The 22991-nt window shown below is 40.5% G+C and overlaps 1 protein-coding gene across 10 annotated transcripts in view; it reads left to right on the forward strand.

The window, feature by feature from the left end:
• LOC140734874 (suppressor of tumorigenicity 7 protein homolog) overlaps positions 1-22991 on the forward strand; it is a 191826-nt gene that overhangs the window by 147797 nt on the left and 21038 nt on the right. For 6 of the 10 annotated variants that reach the window (XM_073059510.1, XM_073059511.1, XM_073059515.1 and 3 more), the window contains 7 exons: positions 4022-4181; positions 9701-9755; positions 10888-11015; positions 14821-14896; positions 15141-15218; positions 19589-19743; positions 22225-22322. In XM_073059510.1, the coding sequence (XP_072915611.1) occupies positions 4022-4181; positions 9701-9755; positions 10888-11015; positions 14821-14896; positions 15141-15218; positions 19589-19743; positions 22225-22322 (750 nt within the window). The remainder of the gene's footprint in view (positions 1-4021; positions 4182-9700; positions 9756-10887; positions 11016-14820; positions 14897-15140; positions 15219-19588; positions 19744-22224; positions 22323-22991) is intronic. The other 4 variants (XM_073059513.1, XM_073059517.1, XM_073059512.1 and 1 more) reach the window with 3 other exon arrangements.

Here is a 22991-nt window from a genome sequence, read left to right on the forward strand (position 1 = left end):
AATACCAATGATCACTAACTGAAGTGGACCGCTCATAAAAATATTGTGGCCGCAACACCATGTAGGATGATAATCTGTGATAAATAATTCACTTCCTGACACCTCAAGTCCTTTCCACCATCTGCAAGGCACGTCAGAAATTATAGAAAATATACTTGCATGGATGATAAAGCAGTGGATGATTACCAGAAGGCAAAGTGTGGGAATGAAGGGAGCCTTTTCTGGTTGGCTGCCGATGACCAGTGGCGTGTCACGGGGTCTGTGTTGGGACCGATACTTTGTAAGTTACGTGCAATACTTTGGATGATGGAATTGATGGCCTTGTGGCCATGTCTGTGAATGATATTAAGATAGGTGGAGAGGCAAGTAATTGTGAGTGAGTAGAAAGGCTACAGAAAGAGTATGGGCAAAGAAATGGCAAATGGAATGCAGTGTCAGGAAATGTACAGTCATGTACTTTGGTAGAAGAAATAAAAGCATAGACTGTTCTAAATGTAGAGAGAATTCAAAACTCTGAGGTACAAAAGGACTTGGGTGTCCTTTACAGGATTCCCAAAAGGTTAATTTGCACATTGAGTCGGTGATGAGCAAGGCAAATGCAATGTAAGCATTTATTTCTAGAGGACTAGAATACAAAAGCAAGGGTGTAATGCTGAGACTTTATAAAGCATTGGTGAGGCCTCACTTGGAGTATAGAGAGCAGAAAGGGTGTGCTGACATTGGAGAGGGTTCAAAGGAGGTTCATGAAAATGATTCTGGGATTGAACGGGTTGTCATATGAGGAGTATTTAACATATGAGAGCATTTGATGGCTCTGGGCCTCTACACACGGGAATTCAGAGGAATGGTGGGTGACCTCATTGAAACTTACCAAATGTTGAAAAGCCTTGATGGAGTGTTCCTGGAGAGGATGTTTCTTTTGATAGGGGAGTCTTAAGAACATAAGAAATAGGAACAGGAGTAGGCCATCTGGCCTGTCGACCCTGCTCCGCCATTCAATAAGACCATGGCTGATCTGTCCATGGACTAATCTCCACCTACCTATCTTTTTCCCATGACCCTTAATTCCCCTACTAAGCAAAAATCTATCCAACTTGTCTTAAATATATTTACTGAGGTAGCCTTCATTGCTTCATTGGGCAGAAAATTCCACAGATTCACCACTCTCTGAGAAGAGCAGTTCCTCCTCCTCTCTGTTCTTAATCTACTCCCTGGAATCTTGAGGCTATGCCCCCTAGTTCTAGTCTCACATACTAGTGGAAACATCTTTCCTGCCTCTATCTTATCTATCCCTTTCATAATTTTAAATGTTTCTATGAGATCTCTTATTCTGCTGAATTCCAGCGAGTACAGTTCCAGGCAACTCAATCTCTGCTCATAGTCTAACCCCCTCATCTCTGGAATCAACCTGGTGAACCTCCTCTGCACTGCCTCCAAAGCCAGTATATCCTTCCTCAAGTAAGGAGACCAGAACTGCATGCAGTATTCCAGGTGTGGCCTCAACAGTATCCTGTACAGTTGATCTTAAATTCAATCCTTTTAGCAATGAAGGCCGACATTATATTTACCTTCTTGATAGCCTGCTGCACCTGCAAACCAACCTTTTGTGATTCACGCACAAGCACTCCCAATTTCCTCTGCATAGCAGCATGCTGCAATCTTTTACCATTTAAATAATAATCTGCTCTTTCATTTTTCCTTCCAAGGTGGATGACCTCACATTTACTAACGTTGGACTCTTGGCCAGACCCTTGTCCACACACTTAACCTATCTATATCTCTTTGCGGGCTCTTTGATCTTCTGCACATGTTGCTTTTCCGCTCAATTTAGTATCATCAGCAAATTTAGACACACTACACTTGGTTCTCTCTTCCAGATAGTCATCAGTTGCGGGCCCAGCACTGACCCCTGCAGCACACCGCTCATCACTGATTGCCAACCAGAGTAACACCATCTATCCCAACTTCCTGCTTTCTATTATTTAACCAATCCTCTATCCACGCTAGTACATCACCCCAACTCTTTGCATCCTTATCTTATGGATAAGTCTTCTATGTGGCACCTTATCGAACGCCTTCTGGAAATCCAAGTAAAATGTCCATCTATCCCCTTATCCACTGCACTCATTATATCCTCAAAGAACTCTAGTAAGTTTATCAGACAGAACATGCCTTTGCTGAATCCATGCTGCATCTACCTGATGGGTCTTTTTCTTTCCAGATGCCCATCCCATTGGTACAGCTCCTTCCTTCCCCAATACTGTTGCCAGTTTCTCATGAATTCAAACCCACTTCTACCACGCCAATCCGTGAGCCATGCATATAATTCTCCAATCTTCTTAACCCTATGCCAATTTGCACGTGGCTTAGGTAATAATCCAAAGATGACTACCTTTTTGGTTCTGCTTTCTTAATTTAGGCCCTAGTTGCTCAAGTTCCATCAACAGAACCTCTTTCCTTGTTCTACCTATGTCGTTGGAACCCACATGGACCATGACAACTGGATCTTTTCCCTCCCACTGCAAATTCCTCTGCAGGAAGAGCCTCAGAATAGAGGGGCATCCTTTTCGAGCAGAGATGAAGAGGAATTTTTTTAGTGAGAGGGTGGTGAATTTGTGGAATTCATTGCGACAGACAGCTGTGGAGGCCATGTCATGGGGTACGTTTAAGGCAGAGATTGATAGATTCTTGATTGGTATGGGCATGCAGGGATAAGGGAAGAAGACAGGGCATTAGGGTTGAGAGAGAAAATGGATCAGCCATGATGAAATGATAAAGCAGACTCGATGGGCCAAATGGCCTAATTCTGCTCCTATATCTTATGGTCTTACAGTCTATGATGAATTCTCTCCACTGGCCTGGATGAGCGAAGCCTCAACAACTCTGGAAAAAGTGTGACACCATCCAGGACAAAGCAGCCCAAGATTGGCATCCCATCTATCACTCAAAACATACATTCCCTACACAACTGATGTACCATCTGCAAAATGTACAAGATATCTGAGCTTAACTATTGCAGCAGCACCTCCCATACTGCTGATCTTTACCAGCAAACGAGGAAAGCTGGCAGGTGCATGGAACTACCACCACCTACATGTTTACCACTGAGTTGCATGCTGTCTTAAGCTGGAAGTATAACCGTTGTTTTTACATCTTTGCTGGGTCTAAATCCTGGAACTACACTCACTTAATAGGACTGTGGATGACCTGCAGCATACAAACTCCAGCAGCTGAAGAAGCACAATGCCTTCGCAATTGTCATTGCAGATGGGCAACACGTGTCGGTCGTGCCAGTGACACTCACTTTCTAAACAATGAAGGTCTGGTCTGATAGAAGTCTCTATGGTTATGAATGACTTTGATAGAGGAGGTATAGAGACAGTATTTCAAAACAAGAACAGGCAGACATCAATGTGTAACTTACCACTGCAAGGAGGCAAATCGCACAAGTACGTGTTGAGGCAGTCTGACTATAAAAATATAGAACTGGACAGAGAGATGTGTTAACGGTGATCGATGAGGAAGCGTGGGAGGATACCTGTGGTGTTATTAGTAAAATGGGCGTGTTGAACTGAAGAATGGTCTCGGCCCAAAACATCGATTATCTATTCATTTCCATAGATGCTGCCTGACCTGCTGAGTTCTTCCAGCATTTTGTGTGTGTTGCTTTGGATTTCCAGCATCTGCGGACTTCTTCGTGTTTTTGAATTGAATGCCTTTCTGTCTGTGTCGAAGCTATGTGTAATAGTCTTGAACTTTATAAAAATATTAAATCTATTCACAAGTCAGAGGGTGAGATCCAGAAACACGGAACTCCTTTCCTCTTAACCAATTATCCACAAGATCGTCCTCATTCACAGCCACCAGAATGAAGGAACCCCTTTCGTTTTAACTATTTTTAGCACAGTTGCTTTGAATTTAATATTTGTATGAATTTTAATATGAGGCATCAACTGTGATCACAACTTCAAAGCTATAACAGATTTTCAGGTGCAATCAATGCCTTTTTTTTGTTTCATAGATATTTGAATGGTGGTATTTTCGAAAGTATGGCACATCATTTATCGAGCAAGTCTCAGTAAGCCACCTCCGGCCATTGCTTGGTGGAGTGGACAACACCACGCCCAGCAACTCCACTTCAAATAACGGAGATACTGATTCGAACAGACAGAGCGTGTCAGGTAACAGACAGCAGCCAAAATGAACATTTAATAATCCTATGAGCAGTATGACTGTGAGCTTTCTCTCCGAGTCCCAGAAGTCAAGGCTTGCTGGCTGAGGGACAATAATTGAGGACTTTGGCAAAGTTTAATTAGAGAGTAAATGTTTCATTGAGAGAATATCTTGCTTCATGGGTGAAGACCCCTCGCCCCCACCCCATTGCCTTTCCTTGAGGTTGCCTTAAGCAGTCTGTTAGAGAATGTCCAATGTCCTGCATGTTGTGTTCAAAATTGCTCATGTACTTTTAGAGATCCACGGTGACTTTAAATGCACAGACAAGCTTTAGTTTCACTGGACTCTCTCAAGGCTTGCAGTGTTTAATAACAGTGATCAGTGTTAGCTTTATGCAACTGCTTGCATTGAGGTGGTGAATCCATTGTACCACGTAATCCCTGAACCCTGTTTCGGGGGCTATCTTACCTCGTCCCTCAATCTGTTTAGCAGATTTGGAAACTGACAGTATATAAGTTTATGCTTTTCTCCATTCAAGGATTAAAGCAACAGAAAGGTTGAATAGGTTAGGACTTTATTCCCTGGAGTGTAGGAGAATGAGGGGTGATTTGATAGAGGAGTATAAATTATGATGGGTATAGATAGAATGAATGCAAGCAGGCTTTTTCCACTCAGGCCAGGGGAGAAAAAAACCCAGAGGTCATGGGTTAAGGGTGAAGGGGAAAAAGTTTAAAGGGAACATTGGGGGGGGCTTCTTCACGCAGAGAGTGGTGGGAGTGTGGAATGAGCTGCCAGATGAAGTAGTGAATGTGGACTCACTTTTGACATTTAAGAAAAACTTGGACAGGTATATGGATGAGAGGGGTTTGGAGGGCTATGGGCCAGGTGCAGGTCAGTGGGACTAGGCAGAAAAATGGTTTGGCACAGCCAAGAAGGGCCAAAAGGCCTGTTTCTGTGCTGTAATGTTCTATGGTTCTAGCAAATTCACTAACAAACTACTTCAGAAAAAATTATAAGTTGCTTACTTTGTCACAGAGCAACTGTGAAAGAGAAATGTAATGTGGATATCCTGTCGATACTAGTGATGTGTCTGATAAGCTGTTTATTTGGCAGGCTGAACTTAATTTATAAATAAACATTGCTATCTTTCTCAGGCTAATGTAGTCTAGTGAACAGGTCAAATATCAATGGTTTGATTTAATATCAGAGAATGTGTACAGGATATAACCTAACAACCTTACTCTTTGCAGACAATCACAAAGCAGAGAGGGAAAAAAAACCCAAAGAATGAATGACAACATATGTTAGGAACACAAAGCCCCCTCCCTCTCTCATGCACAAGCAGCAAAAACATCAAGCCTCCCGCCCCCCCCACCCCGCTCCAGCAAAAGCATCAACCCCAGCACCTGCCAAGCAACCAATAGCAAAGCGCCAGAGACCGTGATGTAGAGTCTATGAGAAACTACTGTCCACCCCAACACTTCAGTATCTCTGACAGGCTCCCTCTCACTGGTGAAGGAGAGAGATATAACGCTCCTGTCACAAAAAGCTGTTTCGATGTTACAATCTGCACTGTCGCTTATTCGAGATCCCCCAACTCGGGAACTAGCAGACTTTCACTCAATGTCGAGAGAGAGTGTGTTAATGGATTTTATTTAGCCACAGCAAATTCGTGTTGCTAATACACTCTTATTAGACATACTGTATCTGATAAGCGACACACTAATGACTTGCTTCTGGGTCCTTTCTCATTGTAAACTGCAATATAAAGCAACTCTTGCAATAGGAATGCCAGACGTACTGTTCCACTGCAAATTTGTTCAGCAGTGAATTGATCGTTACTGTACTCTGAATAGATTGTGGTTGCAATTGGTGCCTTTAGGAACTTTGCCTGAGGTACCTTCTGCTAAAACTAGCAGCGATGGTTCAATCCACTTGAACCATTTAAATCTTGATTTGCATGCGTCTGGAGTGCAGAAAAGAATCTGGGAACAATTTATAATGCTTAAGTGATTTAGGCAAAGATTATCCATGATTGTGTAATTGCCTTGAGTGTTGGTTTTAAATAGTAAATCAACTGGGAAGTTCCTGATAATGAAGAGACTAGTTGTAAATCTGCTTCTAATGCATCAACGATCCATGTACCCTGAAGCATTGTACATGTGCAGATACTTACTACAATGTCAGCTTCTCAGTCGTGTTTTTAAGGATTTCCCCTTCCTTCACCACCTGAGGAGCTTCAGTTTGAGCTCATGATAAAACTGGTGATTATGAGATTGTAAAAAGCCAATTTCCTTGGATAAGTTAGGGCACTGGAGCACAGAAAGAGGCATAAATCCATCGAGATTTATAACGCTTGCTCCAAATTTCCAGGTGGAGTGATCTTTTCATCTTGTTACTGCTCCTCGTCGCACTCTTTTCCATGAGGTAGTCGGTGGAAGTGATTCCACTGATTCCCAAGACTGACTCCTGTCAATATTCTCCTATCCCCATTCATGACTGGCCACAGAGCTATTGTACAGAGTGAAATGCATACGATACTTACTGGAACTGCATTGATCAAACCAGCAACTAGGGCTTTGGTTAGTGTGATCACTAGAGAGTGGAGTGTGCTGCTTCCCTCTTCCAGCATGAATGTACCGTACTGTAAATAAGGCATACTAATCCATTCCTACAAATAATTGGACTCCCTTAAATCCATTGGGGTTCTAATGTGTATCGTAAATCTGTGCCTAAATCTCTCCAATCTTTTAGACCATAAGAATTAGGCCATTTGGCCCATCGAATCTGCTCCGCCATTTCATCATGGCTGATCCATTTCCCCTTTGAGCCCCAGTCTCCTGCTTTCTCCCCGTATCCCTTCATGCCCTGACAAATCAAGAATCTATGAACCTCTGCCTTAAATATACCCAATGACACCCTCCAGAGCTGCCTGTGGCCACGAATTCTACAGATTCACTGAAGTTGTAGACAGTTGGAAGGTTTGCCAAGAAAGTTCACCTCCACGATGCCCAGTTTAATATGATGTACTTTAAAATAAAAAGTTAGAGTAAAATAGTCTACAACAGTAGTTTTTACAGGCAAAACAAGGCCCTCTTGCACAAAACCTGCAACATTATGTACATCTAGAATGGGATGCAATATATCAGAAGCCGCACATCTAGAGTGCTCCCCATTTATTCCAAAAGCAGGTACATTGCACAGCTAAAATTGGGAATCAGATTTATTTTGCGGAGTAATTGCACCGAGGTATTAAAATATGGGAAGTTGTTGCTTATGCTGCAGTTCTTTAGAAGTAGGTGATAAAATCAGTTCACAAGTTTAGTCCCATCTTTTTGGCTTGATTTCATACTGTCTGATAATGTGTGAGGCACTTGGAGAAATTAATTTAAACTTCAGGTTATATTGTAGATGAGAAGGCAGGAATCCTTTCAATGCAAGGAGTTCAGCCACAGAGAAAGATTCTGTTGGAACTAAACAAAGAATAGTGAGAACTACCTGAACTGCAATCAAATATTGTGGGGGGATAAAGCTATCAGTCATTGAAATTTGAAAAACTTGCTGCTGCTTTTGCACATATGGGCTTTGACCTATCCCGTACCTTGTCTAGCATTTACTGTATACATGATTGGTTTGTTAATCATTTTAACTGAAGTAACACCTAGGTGAGTATGGCGGGCTGGAGAAATACGTTGCTACCAAACAAGGTGTAAGGCAGTCCTTCCCTCTGCTAACCTGCTGGTCACCCTTGGGCAAGGTGTGGTACAGGCTTAGCCCCCCCCCCTCCACCCTCAGTTAGGGTGACATGAAGCCACAGGAGCTGGTCGTATGAGCAGCTGGTGCACATCACAAGTCCTGGTTATGTGACCACTGACTCCAGGCAGAGAATCTCTGAAGAGTATTGATAATGGCTGGGGTCACCCTCCTTGGAAAGACACTGCCCAGTAGAAGGCAAACCTCTTCTATATAAAAAAAATACCAAGAACACTCATGATCAAAGACCATGATCGCCTATGTCACACGACACACACATAATGAAGATAATGATAAACATTTAGGTGGAAACTTCTGAATAATGGCCCATCAATAGTTCAAATAATGGGTTCTGTTCGTGAAAACAAATAAAACCTAAGCTATAAAAATAATTTTTATCGTACATCTTGCTGTCACTTATTTAAAAGTATAACATTAATTGGAAATAAGTTGTAAATTTCTTTTTTAAAAATATTTAAAAGCTCTACGGTTAACAGCCCTAAGCTAGCTGTGGTGCCCTGTACTCTAGTCTCAGAAACAGCTTGCTTGGGTCAGTTGGTTAATATTAAGGATAACCTTAAATCTTATTTTTCCCCCCTTCAATTTCTAACATATGGGTTCTTTGACCATGGTGTCCTCAAACAGAATGAGATTAGCAGTTCAGTATACAAAGGATTAAAGTAACCTGTAAACACAAACCCATGCATCACTTTTTTCCCTGATATTTTCCAACCTTGGCAGCGTAGCGCTTGAATTGGCTCCAGTTACTTTGAAGTGACTAGCCAAGCTGCTGCTCCTTTGCCGGTCCACAGAAGCATATGTACGGTTGAGCTCAGTGTGTGATTAGGTATGGAGAGCCACACCTCATTTAATTGTGATTCTGTTAGTTTCATCTTTTGTTTTAAATTCAGCGCTTCACAGTTGTTTCCCTCCAAAGAAAATCTCAAAATTAGATGGTCGGTTTGAAAGTCTGCAACCTGTGCAAATTATTTTTAACAACTAATTATTCTTTCTTTCTGTGAAGCTTTGATATACCAGTGAAGGATAGTACGCATTCTTTTAAAAAAGATACAATAAGCTTTGATCCACCAATCCTTCCCTAGAGTTAGTGGCAGAAGATGATGAGACATTATTAATAATAAAAACAAAACAAAGCGGGAACTTTCTTCCCCAAATTCCTGGTTAAAAGTAGCTGTCTGGTTCACGTTTCTCTATATTCAGTTTGGAAACAAGTAATGCTGGTAGACCGCGATAGTCCTTTCAGTCCTCCAAAAACTGACCCACTGCTTCACAAGTTATCAATCACCTTCAGTTTATTACATCCAAGTTCATCTGCTCATTGCTAATTCTATGATTCTAATAGATACTTTGTGATTATTTGTACATGGTAAAGTTTATATTTTTAACAAATCATTGTTGCGTATTATTTTGTTTTCCAAAGTAACCATTATGGACCATTCATAGGTCAAGAGCAATTTCAAAATGTTGTTTTTAAGTTCCAATAGATCATCTTGGACAAGCTTAAAAATCATAATCCGGAAGGAAAGAAATCATAAAGTACAAGGTCTGAGGGAGAAGGTGTGCAAAAAATAGGATTAATGTCTTCTCTCCAGTCCCCAGTATTTTTCTTTTCTGATATATCTTCCCTCCACTTACTGTTAAGGAATCATAAGCGAGTTTCCTGCCATTACATTAAATTTTATGCAGAACAATTATGTGTATTTGTTACATGGGGGTGTATAATAAACTTGTTTGTCTTATGTTTATCTGACAGAATGCAAGGTGTGGCGGAATCCACTAAATTTATTTAGAGGAGCGGAATATAATCGGTGAGTAATTCTGTGCCCTGTCCAATAAAACACATGGAAACTTCTCATTTAACTGTATAATGATTGTCTTCATGTATGATATAAAATGCAGTGTTACAGGTGTGTTGGATCGTGGATTATGACCAAACCTGGATTCGCGTAGCACTTCAGTGTGTCAAGAATCAAACTTACAAAAATAGCAAAAAGAAAACTGCCAGTATTTACAAATATATATAAATACACACCCCCCCCCCCCCAGAAAACAGAGAAAATAGCTCCATACTATATTTGTCCATTATGAACTCTTGGTAGCTCAATCTCTCTCTTCAGTGAGACTGATGAGTTCCTTTAAATCGTCACTAGGACATGCCATCTTTAAATACTAACAAAGTTTACATAAGACTATACACATGAATTAGAATATCAGACACCCCACAATATAGTTTCAATCATATTACAAAATAACAGAAGTATCTACCTTAAATACTGTATACAAACAACACACACACCTACTTTTCCCTTTTACTCAAGAATTGGAATATTCCACCGTGTAATGCAGGAAAGGTCCCATAAAGCCAATCCTTTAGGACCCGTTATTCGAATATACTGGGGAAAACACTGAAGTGCATACTCTGAGCACAGTGACAGCAGAATGACAAAGCAATGTTTGTGTGTGTGTAAATGCGTGTGGGTCAGGAGTGTGTGTCACAAGGTGTCAGCAATATTCCTGTATTTCCCTCCTGTAGTGTCCTGACAAAGGGTCTCGGCCCAAAACGTCGACGGTACTTCTCCCTATAGATGCTGCCTGGCCTGCTGCGTTCCACCAGCGTTTTGTGTGTGTTGTTTGAATTTCCAGCATCTGCAGATTTCCTCGTGTTTGCTGTATTTCCCTGGGCTCTTTTATTTCCATTTGCACCTGTAAAATCATTCTAGGAAATGGGTACCAGCTACACGATGATATAAGAAGTATTCCTTTCTCATTGTTAGTGCAGCATTAAACAATATTAGGCTTTTATTCTCCAAAAGAAGGGAGAGTCATTTTTAGGACAAGAACTTTTATTTGAAGTTCTGTAGTGAAAATAGTTGGTATTCAACTATTCCTGCCACTTGTTGGTGGTAAGTTTTGTCATTGCTCCTTTGTGTTCTTTCAAAGGTATACGTGGGTAACAGGAAGAGAACCACTGACTTACTATGACATGAATCTTTCTGCGCAAGATCATCAGACCTTCTTCACATGTGAGACTGATCACTTACGGCCTGCCGATGCTAGTAAGAAGGATTGTAAGATCGAAAACTCAGATATTTGTGAATATTGCATCCTTTAATTACTGTTAGCCTTTTAAATGTGTAATACAAAAACCAGGAGAAGGCACTGTGCGCCCATCTGATTGAGTGTGAAGTGGGCTGATGGGCACAGATTCCAGGATGGCTGATTGCTTTCTGGGAGAGTGGGTGGGTGGCTGGAGCAAACAAACCATCCCCACCTCCCGCTAGCACCGTTTTGGGTGTCACTGTTGGACGTGTTCTCCTCCCATCAGATAATGGGACAGTTTTGCTGGATAATCATTACTCCTTATCTCCTGGAGAACACCAGTGTAGAGGGCAACCATTATTTCTTTCAGATGACGCGCATTATGGAATAATCATCGATTGAGGCTTGGTTAAGTCTTGACCAGGTTTCTCAGAAAATCTGGTTGCTTTAAAAATCAGATGGACTGTCATTCAAAATTAAAGGCTGCAGTTCCTTTTCTAAGATGGCATTACATCCCTACACCAACCAGTCAGGCATATAAATATTTTCTCCTCCACCATCTACTCCCTAATATCTTCTAGGAAATAAATTTATACTGCAATATATGCACATAAATTATATTCTGCAAATCCTTTCTTTTAAAACCACAACAAGGAATTCACTGTGCTTTCCTATAATAGAAGGCAATCTTGCGTTGCTATGAGATTTGTCTGAACCAATATTTATTGAAGTGTTCCATTGTCCTGAATACAGCTGAAAACTTAATCATAAATTCATGAACATCAGATGATGCATTTCTGCCAGCTGCACAGATACTTTAAGTCTCACTGTGGTGTTTGTAACCTGGCAGATAACACTGTTAAATTAATGTATCTTTCAGCTTTAAAAAATACTCTTTCATACAGTGAAACAAACAAACAACTGTTTCAGATTCTACAAAAGCAAAAAATAAAAAGGCAAATTGCCATCAAATTTGAAAAACTGGATTATACAATAATACACATTGTCCAAATAGAATGTAACTTCCTTCTAACCCAGATGTCTGGTTACGATATTTTTAATACTACTTGTAATTAAATTAAACTGTTTGTGAAATATGAAAGAGGCTCAAAGTGGAAAGGTTGCCAAGTAGTGAGTGAGCACCAATTTGAAGCTTCAGAGAGGGATTGCTGATTTCTGTATTCCTTTGTAAACCTCCTGTTGTATTCTGCAGTTTGCAACATCACTCTGCATTATTAGATAAATAATTGCGAGTTCATTATAGGTTTCATGAAATTCTTGGTAAGGACACACCAGAATTCCAATGATGATTAGTTTATTTTCCATTACTTCTTAGGAAGTGGGTGTCACTGTCAAGGCCAACATTGTTGACAATTCTTAATTGGTAGTGGTCGGTCTTCTTGAGCTTCCAAGGGCTCATGCTGTTATTCCCTACAGTAACTCTCCCCATCATCAAAGAAATCTGCAAGAGGTGGTGTGTCAAGAAGGTGGCATCTATCGCTAGGACATGCGCTCTTCTTGTTACTACTATCAGAGTGGAGATACAGGAGTCTGAAGACCTGCACGTAATGATTCAGAAACTGCTTCTTCCCCTTCACCATCAAGTTTCTGAACAGTCCATGAACACTACCTCATTACTTCTATTTTTGCATTATTTATGTATTTTTGTAATTTATAATAATTTTGTCTTCACACTGTACTGCTGTCATATCACTGTGTCTGACATGAACTTTGTTGCACTCTACAACAAGTTTTGCATTATATAAGTCAGTGATTACAATTCTAATCTTGATGATAGCAGTATGGTGCAAGTCCAAATCAAGGTGCTATGTTACTTGGGAAACGATTGCTTTAATGCATTTCATTCCTTTGCACATCACTTGGGTGATGTGGTTTGTGGATTGGGGAAGTAATGAACAAATACCAAGTCAAGTCAAATACCTGCAGAGATCAGAGATATCTAGATCAGAGATTCCCAACCTTTTATGCGCCATGGACCACTGCCATTAACCAAGAGGTCCAGGTTGGGAACCCCTGCTCTATATAATGTAGTTACTACATGTTGCTGGCTGATGTTTTAACAAACGTTTCAGCTGATGTTTTAACTAGTGTTTCAGGTGTTAATCAAGTTGCTTTGTCTTGAATGAGCTTAAGACGTTTTGTTTAAACTGAACCCTCGAAGAAATGGACAATATTCCATCTTAATGGCTTTAACGTGTAGCTAGTGGATAGTCTTTGGGAAGTCAAGTCAAGTTTATTGCATTTAACTGTTTACATGCATATAACATATATGACCATGTAATGTATACAGAAAGAAGATGTTTCTCCAAACCTGGGTGTAAAGCACATAACACATGATAACTTATGAAGGTAAGGATAAAATCTACAGATGCCAGATGCCTGATGGTCTGGGGGGAAGAAACTGTTTCCCATCCTGACCATTCTTGTTTGTATGCATCGTAGTCTCCTGCCTGATGGTTGGAAGTCAAAAAGGATGCTGGATGGATGGGGTGGGAGTGGGATCGTTAATAATACCAAGGGCCTTGCATACGCAGTGCTCCTGATAAATGTCACTGATGGATGGTCGGGAGACCCCTATGATCCTCTCAGCTGTTCTCACAGTTCTGTGTAGGGACCTCTGGTCTGATGCTCGACCGCTCCCGTACCAGATGGAGATGCATCTTATCAGGACCCTCTCAATGCTGCTCCTGTAAAATGCAGTTAAGATGGGGTGGGGGTTTTGGAGGGGAGTCTTGCTTGCCTCAATTTCCTTAGGAAGTGGAGGCGCTGCTGTGCCTTCTTGTTCAGGTAGGTGATATTAAAGGACCAAGTGAGGTCATCTCTGATGTAAACTCCCGGGAACTTGGTGCACTTAACTCTCTCTACAGAGGAGCCATGTATTTGCAGAGGATACGGAAGTCAGAAGATAAGCCATCAGCACTAAAATCACAGCCTCCACTGACTTGCAAAGTAATGACTATTGTGCGACTGACGTTACTGCAAAACATAACTGGATAGTAGGGAGGTCATGTCGGTGGTGGTAATCCCATTGAATGTATTGGTAAGCTGTCTGATATGGGTTCTCTTTTGCTGGAGAAGACATTTCTTGTGGCCTTGATGTTGCTTGTCACTTTTCCACTCAAAGCTGGACGTGGTCCACCGGCATCAACTGGTTTTTAAGTGGGATATGGCTTTTATTGTCAAGGCCAGCGCTTACTACTTAATTTATCATGTGAGGATGATAGTAAGCATCATCTCGAACCTCCGGAGTCTGTCGTGAAAGTACATGCGTTACTGGCGGGTCAGGAGTTGTAGGATTTTGATCTAGGGAGCACGAAAAATTGCCTCTAAGTTTAGATGGTGCAAACTGCTTCAGTTTATATTTTGAGGAGTCACAAACGACATTGACTATAGTAGAATGAGGAATACAGATCTGAGCAATGGAATTGTGTTCATAAAGTCTTTGAAAGTGTTTTGACTGAGCTTCCAAATTGTTATCCTACAAGAGTGTTAATTTTACCATGAAGCAATCTGGTGAGAGCTACAAGGTTAACTCAGTGAAGTCAATTTTTTGATTTATGTATTTACATTTTTGTGGGCAATTGTTAGGAGTTTCAATACAGTCTCCATAATCACTCACATTTTTGATCAGAAGGATGCTGCCAAAGCAAAATCTAGTTGTCACAGAGTGAAGAAAGGTTATTGCAACACTGACTGCACCTCGATTTGAAATTGTTTGTAGATTAATGTCTTAGAAAAGGTTAGGTGAACTTTCAGATTCTAGCGGCATGTTCCATCCTGTTTTAAATAATGGCTTTTATTTCATTTGAACAGTAATGCAAAAAGCTTGGAGAGAGAGGAACCCACAAGCAAGAATCTCTGCAGCACATGAAGCCTTAGAATTAAATGAGTGAGTGATGTTTTTGCCCCTTTTTATAACCAGAAGTTCTGATTAACTGTTCCAGTGAATTTGATGGTTACACTAAACATTGCCTGGCTATTTGTAGGCAACCTTTTTTTGTAGCAATATATCTAACACTTGAAGTAAGGGGTCTAACCTTATTTTAATGCTGATGTACTCTGATCAACATTTTGTACATTTTTCTTTAAATTCCACTGAATTCTGACCAGACCACTGTCCACTTTCCACCCAGGATATTTTACCATTGGCGTCCACTGCTACAGCCGCTGCAAGCAAAAAGAAGGACCCAAAATGGAATAAAGTTCACAATGTATGTTCCTAAAGAGTTACCTGGGAGTGTTTTTGAGGCTACTTCAAACATAGGATGACAGTTCTGAACTGCTCGAGCTGTGCTCATGTGATTTGTGACATTATCTGTACTACTCAAAGAAATCACTGCCTCATAATCACTCCAGGGAGCCCATTATTGTCCATTCCTTTGAATTGCCTTGACATCACAGTAGCTGGGTCTGAGAACTGTACAATCTTGACACTCACATTTAATTCAGTTGCTGAGCCCCATTACGCAAGAGGCTTCTCACATCATTGCGGTAACCAAAAAGTTTCTGTTTGGTTATTAGCTGCTCACCAACATTAAGAACTAACAGTAAGGTGCAGATTGTTTAGCATGGCACCTACATCTCTCTGTCTGCACACTTGGCAGGAATTAATATTCTAATGTCCACCGTTCCATTAATTGTTTTCATAAAATCATTAAAACGTTCATTGGCAAAGACCGTTTGTTGACATTGTCCTGCTTTTGAACATAATTCCACTTTGACTTTTCATGGTGAGAATTATTAGAACTACTAGCATCCTATGAATTCTTTCATTCCAGGTTAGATGTTCCAAATAATTCAGTAGATCAGCTTCTTTCAAAGCAGCCAGTCTTTTTAAAGAGTGAGCCTGTACAGCAGGGGTTGCCAGCCTTTTTTATGCCATGGACCACTACCATTAAGCAAGGGGTCTAGGGACCCGAGGTTGGGATCCCCAGCTGCACAGAATCTCTGTCTGATGATAAAGGAATAAAATAAGATTGTTGGAGTCTCTTACGCTATCTGACCTGGCGCTCATAATTTGTAGTCATATTGCTAACCAACAGGCGTTCAGAAAACTTAAACCTAATAAATATACATTCAGTGTAATGTAGTTGTTTCTGGTTGTATAATTTTGCAAACACGGGTGAATATTGAGAGCTTTACTTAATTTACAGAAAATAAAATTGGCATAGTGCTAAAAACCTTAACTGGCATTATCATTATCTTTAATTATGGTCCAGCAACATTTGCACACAATGTATTCATTTAATAAGTGTGTCATGAATATTCAAAGTACAATAAAATGCAGAAGAAATTGTAAAGAGTGGCTTTGGGTAATTAAATAGTATAGTGGAGAATGGGTGTCCTGTGGCCAAATGAATATAGGCTCGATTAATGACTCGGAATCGTGAGTTCAAATCCCACAGTGGGATGTGCAAAGTGAATTCAGTATAGTCTGATGATTTTTTGTGGACTGGAACCAAGCCAGTGGCTATGAAAATGTGTCAAAATCGTGTGAGTTCACTTATGTCCCACAAGGAAGAAAGAAGATTGTAATCTCTGTTCAACCTGTTTTGCATATGAGGCCAACCGCATAACACTGTGCTTTTTGAAATGCCTACCACAGCCTTCTCAGAACATCCAGGATTGGGTTTACAAGTCTTGCATACATCCTAAAAAAAAATAAAGAAATGTTAGCATCATCCTTGGGGTTTAGTTTCCACTGAGAGAACTTTACTTGAATCACTTGCTGCCGTTTCTCTTAATCATGTAGAATATTCCTTATGCTACAATAAGCAGAACATGCCAAGGGCTCAACCTAAACCAGATTTGTTCAGTGTACAATAATATTTTGTTCAGATTTATCTAATACTGTGCAAGAAATCACAATTTTTTGTTGGTTAGGGTAGGTGATTGATCTGCAGAACACAGAAGGAGACCTGTAGAGGCAACATTTCCTCTGAGTCCACGTCAGAGTAAATTGTAAAACTATTTAGAAAGAATTGTCTCGTAACTGATATACTTGTTTTAAATCTAATTACAAATATCGATATATAAGCTCACATTGTTAGCATGCAGCTATGTGCAAAATGTCTAGAATGAAATGGTTCGGATATCAGTCTATGTTCAGCTTCTGAAACCTGTATTTTATAATGTCTAACACAACTCCATTCAGTTTTTCTCAAGGTCCAAGTCACCATATTGAGGCAATTTTACATCAGATCAGTAATAAAGTGAAGACATTTGCAGACATTTGAAATCTCTACAAAATAAGTGATTTGTTAATGTTATGGGTGTCTTCAAAGTTCAAAGTAAATGTTATTATCTAAGTATATATATGTCACCATATACAACCCTGAGGTTCATTTACTTGTGAGTCTTAGTGTTTTCCTCCTCTTAACGCCAGTTCTTGCTTGGTACGCAGTTCAATATATACTGGCGTTAGGGTTAGGTGTGCCAGTAATAAGAGCTGTGCCAGTATACATGGAACTGCGTACCTAATAGGTTAGGTAACCATTTCCATTCTCCTTTCCTCACAGAGATGGAAAGGATATCAAAAGGGTATGCTTATCAGTTGCTGCCTGATTATTATATGTTCCAGCCATGGGACAGATTAATCAATCATGGAGTGACGTGGCAAAGGCCCTTTGACCACTGAGTCCACATCCATTAATTACCCATTTATACCAATAGTACAATAATCCCATGATACTTAAATTATACTCCCATCAACTCTTAAGCACAAGCACAAAGAAGGCTCTCAGCCCAAAAGGTCGACTGTCTACTCTTTTCCATAGATACCTGCTGCGTTCTTCCAGCATTTTCTATGTGTTGCTTCCCATCAACTTCCATCAGATTTTAAAGCACGCCTACATAGTAGAGCTGAGTTACAGTGTCCCGTTAACCTACCAACTTTGGGTAACCGGTGCAAGTCAACATTGTTATGGGAAGAAGATGAAAACTTCACACGGAATGTGTCGATTGAACCCTTATTGGAGCCATGAGGCAGTTGCTCTCGTTGCTCATTTTGAATGAGAGATATATCTTGCTCCTTCAACATCCTAGAGGCACAAAGTAAATTTCTAGCTTTAGAACTTGGCATAGTCTGGAATCTAAAGTTGATTTATTTTGACCTTTATGTAGTTAAAAGGAAGTTCAGCTACTGAAAGCAGTAATGGTGCATATATGTCATTTGCATAATTTCTGCAGTTTGAAATACCTGGCAAATTATGTTATAATCTTTTTAGAATGAATTTAGTCTTTCAAGCAGAACATCACTGATCCTGAATATTGTATCTGGTAATGGGGTTCAGTGCATGTGCATATTTGGATATGTATTTAAAGTGAGAAGGAGAAAATTCAAAGGAGATGTGTAGGGTAGGTATTGTTTTTAACACAGAGGGTCCCTGATGCCTGGAATAGACTGCCAGAGGTAGTGGTGGAAGCAGTTGTGATAGTGGCGTTAAAGAGGATTTTAAATAATCACATGAATGTACAGGGAATGAAGGAATGTGTATGCAGAAGTGACAGTTTAATTTTGCACTGTGTTCAGCACAGACACATGAGGGCCAAAGAGACAATTCCTTTGCTATACTGTTCTATGTCAGACCACTGCTAAATGTGCAGAATCAGCCTTACATTTGTTGACCAAGGCCAAAGTCCTTTAAGCTAATAAAGTCCTTTAAGGAAAGAAATCTGTTCTTATTTTCCTAGTATGATCTACATCTGCCTCCGTATCTCTAGCGAAGAGATTGACCCTCTGGAATGGCCTAGCCACCTCCAAGAGGACTATAACCTTGTCGTAGGGTTTGGAGGCTTGGGTGCCTTGATGACCTGGGGAGCTATGTTGGCTGGAATCAGGGCCCTGTGCTTTGACACTTGGTAGGTCACCCATGCCAAACAGGTCAAAGGGTAGAGGCCAGACTAAAAGTGGTTCACCAGTAATCCAGGTTCGGGGGCTCGGCTTAGGGCTAACTGGTCAAAAAAAATGTTACGAAGACAGCAATGAAGACTCCTAAGGGCATTCATTGTTGCCCTAACTGCCAGTGGTGTAACAGGCAGTAACTAATGGCCTAGCCAACCACTCCATTGAAGAATTTTTTTTTAAATGCATTTTGCAGAATGTGAATGCTGCTCATTTTGCTATTGTCCATCCCTACTGAGAGTGCAGTGGCATTCCTCCACCTTGACTGATGCAGTCCTTCTGATGAAGCTGCCCTCCAGGCTCTGCTGGGGAGGGAATTCCCAGATTTGGTCCCAGTGAAGATGATACTACATTTCTAGGCCAGGATTGTGGAGGGAAGTCTGCTGGTGGTTGTATCCTGCGTATCTGCTGCTGTTCACCTGTTGATGGTGGGGGTTATAGGTTTAATGCCGTAGGTCTCAAATTTAAGAGGAGCTGTCCACGTAGCGTAGGTGAGTAACTGTGCAGCCAGTGCACTGTTGGTAGATTGAATGAAGATTTCAGTGATACGTGACCTATAAATCTTGACTTTTCCACTGATAGTCAAATCCTGGAAACAAATCAGTTTATAACAAGAAATGCTAATTTATAACATTATCAGAAAGATCCAAGAGTAATAAGGCATGAATCTTTTCACAGATGTGCAACTGCATACATTCTTTTGGCTGAAGAAGAAGCTACTACCATTGTGGAAGCAGAAAGACTCTTTAAGCAGGCACTGAAGGCAGGAGAGGTTTGTTACAGACGCAGTCAACAACTGCAGCATCACGGAGCGCAGTACGAAGCACAGCACAGTAAGTACCATGCAAACTGAATGATCATCAACAAATTTATTTCAATTTTGGTTCACTCAAGGTCTCTTCATTTCTTGGATCTTTTGGTTAGAGAGTGTAGAAGGTCATAATGTAGATTAGACAAAATAGGAAATGTAAGAAATACAGGAGTGGGGACTATTGCTGGTGACTATGGAGCAGACCTTGTGTCCACGATATTTATGACAGAAATGTAAGTGCCAGAAGGATATAGCCAAGGTGCTAAGAACAATTGCACAATTGAACCTTGAAGCCAAGGGCTAGAAATTGGAGACCCTTCACTGAGAAGAAACTGCTTATTTAAATACATTTGTTGAGAATCCAGTGTCCCCCTCAAGTTCAGAAAATGTAGCGAGAGAGTGATAGATGACACAAATCTCTCTGGGAATAGTGTGAAGGATTTTTCCTGTTATCGAGTTACTTCCAAGGTGATGGGAGTATTAGTGAGGCACAGGCTGAGACATTAATGTTCAAGGTGTCCTGAACACCAACAAGGTTTAAATTAACCTCAGAGTTTTCACATTCATAATATTTTATAACATCTTGAATCTCAAGGCTGACTGGTATGAGTATTAACATCCCGTCCTAAATTTGCTGCATTCATTTAATCTTTATTTAGGAAGCATGTTGGCACGTGGCCAAATGGTTAAGGCGTTCATCTAGTGATCTGAAGGTCGCTAGTTCGAACCTTGGCTGAAGTTGCGTGTTGCGTCCTTGAGCAAGACACTTACCACACATTGCTCTCTGACGACACCGGCGCCAAGCTGTATGGGTCCTGATGCCCTTCCCTTGGACAACAAGTAGTGTAGGCAACTGCCGATCTTCCGTACAACCTTGCCCAGGCTTGCGCCCTGGAAACTTTCCAAGGCGCAAATCCATGGTCTATCGAGACTAACAGAGGCCTACACTACACATTTAGGAAGCAATTGGGTTTATCTCTTCAAAAAAAGTGAAGCAGAAAATGTTATATGGAACAGTAAAACAACCACTGTATTTACAATAGTCTGTTGAAAATTGAATGAATTAAACTATATACTGTTAAATAATTTTACTGTTAAGGCCACTAGAACGTTATGATTGAATCTGTGTGGAGTTGCATTAATTTTTATTGCCATTCACAAGACTGACTATAACTTGCTTATTGGAATAATGTCCTATTTCATTTCTCTCCTCAGCATGTTTTGCATTTATTTTCCATTCTTTCATTACATATTTGCTCAGCATCCCGTAAGAATGTGTTATTCAGAAGCCTTGACACTAGAAAATTAAAAATTCTATCTTTTTAGAGCTGCCTGTATGATCAAAGATCCCTCCCACACCAGACATTCTCTGTCTCCTCCTTCCGTTAGGCAGGAGATACAAAACTTTGAAAGCACATACCAACCACCACATTCAAGGACAACTTCTATCCTGTTGTTATAAGACAATTGAATCGTTTCCTTGAACAATGAGGTGGATTCTTGACCTCACAATCTACCTGGTTATAGCCTTGCATCTTACTGTCGACCTGCACCGCATTTTCTCTGTCTTTTAACACTTTATTCTGTGTTCTGTTATTGTTTTACCTGTTTCAGTGCATTGTTATAATGAGTTAATCTGTGTGGATGGTGTGCAAGACAAGTTTTTCACTGTACCTAGCTACATGTGGCAATAATAAAACTAATTTGGTAAGTTAGTACTTAAGAGGGAAAGGGAAGGTAGAAACCCCTTCCTCTTGTTCTGTTCCAGACAACCAAATGAAGCATAGGTTGTATAGGAGTCCAAGGAATAATTGTTTGAAACTTTGTTATGGTGTGGAGCTTAGACCAACAAGATGGGAAAAACAGCTAGTTAAAGCAACACACACACAAAATGCAGGAGGAGCTTAGCAGGTTATGCGGCGTCTATGGAAGTGAATAGGCAGTCGACGTTTTGGGCTGAGATCCTTCTTCAAGTCTGAAAAGGAAAATGGAGGACGTCAGAATAAAAAGGTGGATGGAGGGGAAGGAGGCTGGCTGGGAGGTGATCGGTGAAGCCTGGAGGTAGAAAGGGTAAAGGGCTGGAGATGGAGGAATCTGATAGGAGAGGAGAGTGGAGCATAGGAGAAAGGGAAGGAGGAGGGGACCCAGAGGGAAGTAATAGGCAGGTGAGAAGGTAGTTAAACCAGCCTGAATCAGAGAAACGATGATGACATTATAAAATGGAGAGTTGTGGTAATGGCAGATGTTTCTGATCACAATCCTGTTATTGCTACGTTAAAATGCATTCACTTTACTCATCTTCATCGTGAGAAAAAGCAGCCATGATTAACCTGAGTGGTGAAATATATTCTGATCATGATGATATTTTTATTAATATTTCTACTTAGAGTTCTTTCTAATCCCACTATTATTAAATGATTAAGTTATTGAGTAATTAGGTGTGAGCGATTGTTCTCTTCTCGAACAAAAATATGCATTTGCATACATGATGCTTGTCTTTCAGGGCGAGACACAAACGTGTTAGTTTATATTAAAAGAAGATTGGCGATGTGTTCGAGAAAACTCGGAAGGACAAGAGAAGCAGTAAAAATGATGCGAGATGTGAGTAGAAACGGAAGTTAACAGCATAATACCAGTGAGGCTCATTGCACTTGTGTACAGCACTAAAACGTTTAAAAATCTGAATGCATGCAGTTTAAATATCATGAAAGAAGAGAACTCAGTGCATACTGACACTTGATGTTCACCTTCATGATCGGTCTGAGCAATTGCGGACAACTTACTGGTTTCTAATTGCAAGAAGAATTGTGTTTTAGTGCACAGTGATTGTGTTTTTCTGGTCAACAGCTAAAGGTTTGTAAACGATAAACATTAACATTTTTAGACCCTGACAAAATACTGTGGACAGTTGGCAAGTGTTCCAAAGAAATAAATATGCTTTTCACAGCCATTAAGTTTAAAGTCAGAGTTTTTGAAAAACTAGCTAATAAGATAACTTACTCAATGCCTGTTACAGTACATTGATACACTGCCGAATCAGCACAGTATACAAACTCCGACCAAAGTTTACTCCAACCTTTAATACAAATGGAGAACATTCTGAACTGTCGAAAACCCTTTAACTCAAAATATGCCAACTTAGAACATAGAATAGTACAGCACATTACAGGCCCTTCGGCCTACAATGTTGTGCCGACCCTCAAACCCTGCCTCCCATATAACCCCCCACCTTTAATTCCTCCATATACCTGTCTAGTAGTCTTTTAAACT

The sequence above is a fragment of the Hemitrygon akajei genome, chromosome 10 (assembly GCF_048418815.1).
Source record: "Hemitrygon akajei chromosome 10, sHemAka1.3, whole genome shotgun sequence".
In the NCBI taxonomy this organism is placed as follows: Eukaryota; Metazoa; Chordata; class Chondrichthyes; order Myliobatiformes; family Dasyatidae; genus Hemitrygon; species Hemitrygon akajei.